Source organism: Octopus sinensis, linkage group LG2 (genome assembly GCF_006345805.1).
Source record: "Octopus sinensis linkage group LG2, ASM634580v1, whole genome shotgun sequence".
NCBI classification, from domain to species: Eukaryota; Metazoa; Mollusca; class Cephalopoda; order Octopoda; family Octopodidae; genus Octopus; species Octopus sinensis.
In genome coordinates this window covers 185,880,642-185,889,936 of record NC_042998.1, presented here as the reverse complement: position 1 = coordinate 185,889,936, position 9,295 = coordinate 185,880,642, and the positions used below count along the sequence as shown (strand labels likewise).

The 9,295-nt window shown below is 36.0% G+C and overlaps 1 protein-coding gene across 1 annotated transcript in view; it reads left to right on the top strand.

Moving 5' to 3' along the window:
• Positions 1–1,335: 1,335 nt before the first annotated feature.
• LOC115232457 (deoxyribonuclease gamma-like) overlaps positions 1,336–9,295 on the top strand; it is a 105,773-nt gene continuing 97,813 nt past the window's right edge. The window contains exon 1 of the mRNA XM_029802338.2: positions 1,336–1,607. Within this exon, the coding sequence (XP_029658198.1) occupies positions 1,455–1,607 (153 nt within the window). The 5' untranslated portion in view covers positions 1,336–1,454. The remainder of the gene's footprint in view (positions 1,608–9,295) is intronic.

The following is a 9,295-nucleotide window of genomic DNA, read 5'->3' as shown; positions in this document are numbered from 1 at the left end:
ATACATATAAATACATATACATGTGTATATGCACATATATATTAGTATGTATGTGTGCATATACATATATACATATGTACATATATATATATGTATGTATATATGTATATATGTGTGTGTGTGTCTGTGTCCGTGTGTATATGCATATACTCACACATAACACACATGCACACACACACATATATATACAGACATATATTTACACAAACGCACACACACATGTGTGTGTGTCTGTGTCCGCGTGTATATGCATACACACACACATAACACACATGCACACACACACACACATATACAGACATATATATATACAGACATACATTCACACACACTCACATACACACGCACGCACGCACACACGCACGCGCGCACACGCGCACACGTATATATTTGTATATATGAATTTGTGCGTGCATGTGTGTTTATGAGTATAATAGACACATCAACTAAATTTGAGCGCATTTGAATCAAAGAATAAACAACGAATGTAAAAACCTAATTAAGACAAAAATAGGAAAAAAATGCATGTAATGCCAATGAGCCGTACACAATTTTCAAGTTGAAACTCCAGGAAATTACAATATAATGACTAGGATGGAATTTGAAAACAAAATATTCAAAAAGTTATAAACAGAATTGAAATAGTTATGTAGTTAATACCCTGGTGACAAAATATATTAGAGTAAGCGAGACAGATAGACACTTGTATGGTGTGTGAGTGTATTAGTGAGTGTGTGCGTGTGTGTGTGTGTGTGTGTGTGGTGTGTGTGTGTGTGTGTGTGTGTGTGTATACATGTGTGAGTGTGGTAGACGGGTATATGTGTGTGCGTATCCGCACACACACATACATACACGCACACACATATACACATATATATATATATATATGTGTGTATGTATATGAGTGTATATGTATTTGAATGTGTGTGTTTATATATATGTATGTATATATTATATATATATATGCATGTATGTATGTATGTATGTATGTAAGTATGTATGTATGTATGTATGTATATATATATTATATATATATATATATATATATATATATAAACACACACACATATATATATATAATATATATATATATGTATGTTTGTATGTATGTATGTATGTATGTATGTATTTATGTATGTTAGCATGCACATGATTTTAGCAAGAATGCCCGTGCTCGCACACACAGACACAATGACATGACAAGCACATATAGATTCACACTCACGGCACGCACACTTATACACGCGTACGCACACACGCACACACGCACGCACACACGCGCACACACGCACACACGCACACTCACACAGAACACAACACACACTAAAAATAAATCATAAACCCCTAACCACTTTCCTATTGGCTTACGCTCAAGTAGAATCCCGCCTTATATATTGCACGTTCAGACTGTATCGTCTGTACTTTCAGCTTAGCCGTCATCTAATACACGCAACATGCCCACTAGTAACCAATTTCTCAAATGTCTTTTATTACTGACTATTGTCCCTCTATCCTACGCTACATTCCCGCGTATCGGAGCTTTGAATGTCCAAGATTTTAATCCTTCTAAAATAGACAACAAAGCCATTGTTGGTGTGCTTTTTAAGGTATGTATACACATTTATTTATAAAACAAATGTTCTGTCCCATGTTGTGTAACAATATACTTTTCTATTACCATAGCAATTCAAAAGCAGTTTGCTATGTTTACGATATCGAGAAACTATCAAATATATTTCAACCTTTTTCGTTATCCTTTTTAATTTATAATATATATGTAATAATTTCCCAATATTTTAATTCATTCTAGTTGCTAAAACTGTTCGTCTATTCGTCCATTGTTTTGTTTTTTTCTTTTCCCTATATATGTGTCCGCGTGTTAGTATCTGTATTCAGTGTTTATGTTTTCTAAACTTACATAGGAGAGTAAAAATCGGAAAAAAATAATTTTTCTCGCTTCGTTTATTTCAGGGGATAATTTGCTAAAGATAGTTTACTGCTACATTTTCAGTAGAAATGTGCTATTATATTTGCCTTTTCACTTTTTGTAGTAACATTCATTCATTCCAATTATCACCACCGCCACCACCACCACCACTTTCCAAAACGATCTCTTGCGTTTATAATTTTTAATTTCTAGCAGACGATACAAATTATCTTCATTTCTTTGTTTCTTTGCTTCTTTCGTTCTTTTCGTTTCTTCTCTTTTTCTTTTCTTTATTATTATTATCATTTTGTTTTGTTCTTATCTATGTTTATGTGGTTATACTGAGATACCCATTAATACATCAATAAAATAGTAATGCTATTCTGTAGTAGTATACTTGTCTATAGATGGGATTGATTTGCGCAGGAATTACCTGTGCAGGCTGCTGCAATATATATGTTTTAATGTGCTGCTAAAAACTCTTATCTAATATTGCACCTGTATACAAGACTGTTATGTAGTAAGTACACGGGACTCGTACACACTAACGATTCCGAGATACATGTAAGCGTTGTAGAAAGAAAATTCTCGCTACAATACAGCGTCCAAACAAAGACGTTCTGTTTGCATTATAACAATTTGTTTTCCCTAGCTTCATCAGCACTAGGATATCATGAAGTGGAATGTGCACCTACCCCCCGGCAAAGTGCAGCTAACAACTGCCGTGGATATACTCTATGGCTGACAGACTGAAGCATTAAATATTAAAGAGTTAGAATAAGAATTTTGAGCGTCCACTATCTTTCGCTTTATTTATTACGGTGTACGGATAAAATTTCATATCAAACAATATAAATCTTACGGAAAACCGTATTAAATTATATAACTGTGTAAATAAATTAATATACTGAAGTCATATAAATTATTTGTATTAATATCTCTAAATCGGTAAAGAATAATATACTAAATGTATTTCATATATGTTCAGATATAAAAATAGAATTTCGTATAAAAATATAAAGGTCTGTACAAAATTTGATATTGCAGGATGCAGATCCGTGCGTATCTTTTATCGAATTTCGTTTTCGAATTTGATATCAGAATCTATAGATTTCTGTTGAGTATCGATTTCTTACATAACTACAAGGCTTCGGACCTATAACTATGGGCAAATAAGAATGTATGTGACGCTTATAACTTTCTAAATAATATCAGTGACATAACTACATGTATGCTAACCACCGGGAATCGATACCGAGTTGAGGCCTTGGATTGCCAAGAGATTACATCTACTTAATACCCACTCTACAGTTCTCTTCAGAATATTGGTTTATTCTCAGAAACACCAGGTTCTTTAGAATTCTCTTAGGAATATTGATATAGTTCACACATGGAATTTTATGTTATGTGTTATTAGAACAATTATATTTTGTATATAATGCTATATACTTAGTGCTTATAATTACCGTTTACTTGCGATGTTATCTGAATCAGATTTTAAAGAGGAGGCTATAAATAGACTTTGAAGTAATTTTAGCAATAATATAGTATTTGTTGTATGATATTTGTATGATATAGTATTTACTTTTATTATTCCACAGTATTTTTGTTCTTTTTTTTTTCCTTATTCATCAGCACAAAGCTAAGTGGAAGGAATGGGACGTGCGCATCTCTTTCTCTCTCTCTCCCTCTCTCTCTCTCTGTATATATATATATATATATAATATATATATATATGTTTATAGAGAGAGAGAGAGAAAGAGAAAGAGGAGAGAGAAGATAGATAGATAGATAGATAGATAGATAGATAGATAATAGATAGATGATAGATAGATTAGATATAGATATAGATAGGTAGGTAGGTAGGTAGGTAGGTAGGTAGATAGATAGATATATAGATTGGCCACACAGGGCTGCACACAGATGGGACAAGTTACAAGGTAGAGCTTTTGGGGGGGATGAAAAAAACAAAAAAACAAAAGAAACAAAAAAAGGGGGTGGCGTAGGTTTTCGATCAAGAGGGATCGTAAAAGGGAAGAAAAGAAAAAAAAAAAATAAATAAATAAAAGAAAAAAAAGAAAAAGAAAAAAAGAAAAGGAAAAGGAACAAGATAGATAGATAGATAGATAGATAGATAGATAGATAGATAGATAGATAGATAGATAGATAGATAGATAGATAGATAGATAGATAGATAGATAATGGGACTGTTTATCCTTTCCATCTTCAACCGAGGCTTATGATGTTCAGTATCAGAATTTGATGAAAATATACATATACATTCAGACTTGTATGTATGTAAATATGTTTGTATGTATGCATGTATATATGTATGTATGTGTGTATGTATGTATGTATGTATGTTTGTTTGTTTGTGTATGCGCGTGTGAGTATACGTGTGTGTTTGTGTTTGTGTGTGGGTGTATGTGAGAGAGAGAGAGGGGGGAGAGTGTGCGTCCTTGTGTTTGCTTTCCCTAATACCATTTGGCAACTGGTGTTGGTTTGTTTACGACCCCATAACTAAGCGGTTCAGCAAAAAGGGCCGAAAGAATAAGTACCAGGTTACTAGTTTTTAATCGATTGGAAAAGAGAATACAGAATGTAGCGGAAATTTTTCTTTTCTTTTTAATTAGCAAAGTGTTCGTTCATTGCTCTACTGTGTTCGTCGTATATTCTTATTTCTTTACTGCCCACAAGGGGCTACGCACAGAGGGGACAAACAAGGACGGATAAACGGGTGAAGTCGATTATATCGACCCAGTGCGTAACTGGTACTTAGGTGAGCTGGCAGAATTGTTAGCACACCGGGCGAAATGCGTAGCCGTATTTCGTCTGCCGTTACGTTCTGAGTTCAAATTCCGCCGAGGTCGACTTCGCCTTTCATCCTTTCGGGGTCGATAAATTAAGTACCAGTTACGCACTGGGGTCAGTGTAATTGACTTGATCCGTTTGTCTGTCCTTGTTTGTCCCCTCTGTGTTTAGCCCCTTGTGGGTAGTAAAGAAATAGGTACTTATTTAATCAACCCCGAAAGGATGAAAGGCAAAGTCGACCTCGGCGGAATTTGAACGCAGACCGTAGCGACAGACAAAATACCTATTTCTTTATTACCCACAAGGGGCTAAACATAGAGGGGACAAACAAGGACAGACATAGGTATTAAGTCGATTACATCGACCCCAGTGCGTAGCTGGTACATATTTAAACGACCCCGAAAGGATAAAAGGCAAAGTCGACCTCGGTGGAATTTGAACTCAGAACGTAAAGGCAGACGAAATACCTATTTCTTTATTACCCACAAGGGGCTAAACACAGAGGGGACAAACGAGGACAGACAAACGGAATAAGCCGATTACATCGACCCCAGTGCGTAACTGGTACTTAATTTATCGACCCCGAAAGGATGAAAGGCAAAGTCGACCTCGGCAGAATTTGAACTCAGAACGTAACGGCAGACGAAATACCGCTGAGCATTTCGCCTGGTGTGCTAACGTTTCTGCCAGCTCGCCATCTTAAATACTTATTTCTTTATTGCCCACAAGGGGCTAAGCACAGAGGGGACAAACAAGGACAGACAAACGGATTAAGTCGATCATATCGACCCCAGTGCGTAGCTGGTACATATTTAAACGACCTCGAAAGGATGAAAGGCAAAGTCGACCTCGGCGGAATTTGAACTCACAACGTAACGGCAGACGAAATACCGCTAAGCATTTCGTCCGGCGTGCTTACGATTCTGCCAGCTCGCCGTCTTTCGTCGTATATTCTTGATATAAGAAATATTTCGTCAGCCCATACCTACACTTAAACTGTACCCCACTTAAACTGTACCTGACCCCACCCCACCTCGCCCCATCAACTCCATAACAACATTTAGTCCCAATTCTAATCCACTCTTAATATTAGTCCCTATCTTAATCGTAACTCACTCAAACCCAAACCCAGCTTTGCTCTAACCTTAACAGGTTGTAAATATCAGGAGTTAATTATGAAAATCGGTGGGAGCTAAGTTCAAATCACACGCATACACGAATACATGTAAATACTACCCCACATAAACGCACAAACGCGCACAAACACACAAATACCCCTACACATGCATGACGAATGCGAGCACACACATACAAAAAGAAATACATGAACACACATATACACATACAATCACCGGATGTCGTGTGTGAACACTTACGTGAAAACAATATGAAGGAAAGAGAATACACAACACTGAAAGTAGAGTAATAAAATATAATGGATTGTAAGCTGAAATTTCAGAAATCGTTACTCGGGTTTTCTTCTTTACGATCTTCAGACAATTAAATATTCGACCAAATGTCTGGAAACTAGAAATTCAGTGTAAGGATTAATCCGTTTGTCTGTTTCAGCTTCCAATAACATACGCATGTATGTATGTATGTATGTATGTATGTATGTATGTATGTATGTATGTATGTATGTATGTATGTATGTATGTATGTATGTATGTATGTTTGTATGTATGTATGTGTGTGTGTATGTATTTATGTATGTATGTATGTATGTATTTATATGTATGTATGTATTTGTATGTATGTATGCATGTATGTATTTGTATGTATGTATGTATGTATGTATGTATGTATGTATGTATGTGTGTGTATGTATGTATGTGTGTGTATGTATGTATGTGTGTGTATGTATGTATGTATGTATATATATGTATTTGTATGTATGTATTTGTATGTATGTATGTGTGTGTATGTATGTATGTGTGTGCATGTATGTATGTATGTATGTATGTATGTATGTGTGTGTGTATGTATGTATGTATGTATGTATGTGTGTGTGTATGTAGTGGAGGCGAGTGGCTTAGTGGTTAGGGTGTCAGCATCGTGATCGTAAGATTGTGGTTTCGATTTCTGGACCGGGCGACGCGTTGTGTTCTTGAGCAAAACACTTCATTTCACATTGCTCCAGTCCACTCAGCTGGCAAAAATGAGTAACGCTCCGGTGGACTGGTGTCCCGTCCAGCTGGGGAACACATACGCCATTGAAACCGGGAAACCGGGAAACCGGGCCCATGAGCCTGGCTAGGCTTTAAAAGGGCGCATTTATGTATGTATGTATGTATGTATGTATGTATGTATGCATCAGTCCGACAAAGCCAACAATAATGAAACTTCTAAGTGACTGTCAACGCTCTCGCTATCAAAAATATATTTGATATGCAGATGTATTGAGCGACAGTGTGTGTGTGTGAAGGAAAGAGAGAGGGGGGAGAGGGAGATAGAGAGAGGGAGATAAAGAGGAGGAGAGAGAGAGTTTAGCACATTAATGTTGACTAAGAACTCTCGCAAGTAGAGAAACGGAGATTCACCAGGAAAGTCTTTGTCTCAGCGCAACGACTCTCATCAGCAGTATGCAGTATAAATCTGTCTCTTAGACCTGCCTCTTTATGTTAATTGGCTTTCGTTACTTCATATAATTTTCTCTCCATACTGTATTGTGTTTAAAGAGTCCTGCATTAACTTGTTACTATTGTGGTAGTTGTTGTTGTTGTTAGAGGTGCTGGTTTTGTTTAACTGCATGCCAGCCGTGGTTGAACAAGACTATGGTCAACGATATTCATATCCTGAGGATCCTATCTTGTTCTGTTTTTTTTAAACGTGGTGTATCTAGGGCTACGTTTTCGAATATGTTCTTTCTTTTCTAAGACAGTAGGATTTGATTTCAGAGACCTTTAAGCTGATACTTCTAGCTGGTCGTGAGTCGATGTAACGCTCCCTCATTGACACTCCCCATCTCTCTCTCTCTCTCTCTCTCTCCTCTCTCTCTTTCTCTCTCTCTCCTCTCTCTCTCTTACTCTTTCTCTCTTACTCTTTCTCTCTCTCTCTAACTTTCTCTCTCTCTCTAACTTTCTCTCTCTCTCTCTCTCTCTCTCTCTAACTTTTTTTCTCTCTCTCTCTCTCTCTCTAACTTTCTCTCTCTCTCTCTCTCTAACTTTCTCCCTCTCTCTCTCCATGTCACTTGCTCCTTCTTCCTTGACCACTAATGGGAGGCTTTGTGTAGACTCAATGACAAAACCAAGCGAGTGAATCGGTAGACGCTGAAAATGCGTGCTCGAAAAGTTAAGTTACTCATTGCCCTTTTCGTGTCCATGAGAGGATGTAACATTAGTAACGCTTGCAGCTTTACGTATACATTGCTCCCACTGCTTTCAACAGTGGGCACTACTTACCACATGGTAATTATTTACAATTAATTAGAACTAAATCATTGATAGATTAAAGCCAATATCCAGACTAGAAGATGATAGTAACGCCACGAGATAAATTCCTATGCTGTAGGGATAAAGAAAAATTTGACATTTGTGGGGCCGAATACCATTTATTTTGTCCTCTCATATGAGCACCTTTTGTGTTAATCTACTTCATTTGTTTGAAACCTTGAGTATGTATTTGCGTTCAACTCTGTGCAAATAAATTTAATGTTATTTATTTTATAAAAATGAATTAATTCCTATGTTCTATGATGCGTTACGAATTATTTTTCGTTTATATATATATACATACATAATTTTCAGAATGAGATAAAAATCCAAGGTTGTGAAAGATTTTAGAACATTTATAGATAGGTCTTGCAGCTGTTTCCGGGATATTTTATATATCCGTTCATCGGAGACGGTGTGAGATGGTTAAGCAATAGTTATTTTAGATAATATATGAAATAGAGAGTAAAGTGGAGGAATAGAAATAGACGTGAGATATGCAGGGATATTGCATCTGTAAATCCATTATTTAGGCAGAATAAGATTCCAGTGCCTTGTGAGTAAGTTGGAACTTACTCACAAAGTACTGGAATCTTATATGTATACCACTCTGCCTAAATAATGGATCTACGGATGCAATATCCCTGCATATCTCACGTCTATTTTCATTTCTCCACTTCACTCTCTATTTCATATCTTAAATAACTATTGCTTAACCATTTTCTCGCACCGGCTCCGATGGAGGGATACATAAAATATCCCGGAAACAGCTGTAAGGCCTTCTATTTATAAATGTTCTAAAATCTTTCACAGCCTTGGATTTTTATCTCATTCTGAAAAATTTTTTTATATATACTCATGCTGATATATGACCTACGTTGGACTCCTCATTTGCATAATCACCGAACCTGAAGCTTAACTATAGTCTGTCCATAGCACTTACTCAGCATTACCTGACACCTTTGGGTCTTACTGACACCATTACCTCTCCCTCCCTCTCTCTCTCTCTCGATATATATATATTATATATTATATATATTATATATATATATATATATTATATATAGATATATATATATATAGATTATATATATATATATATATATATATATATATATATATATAT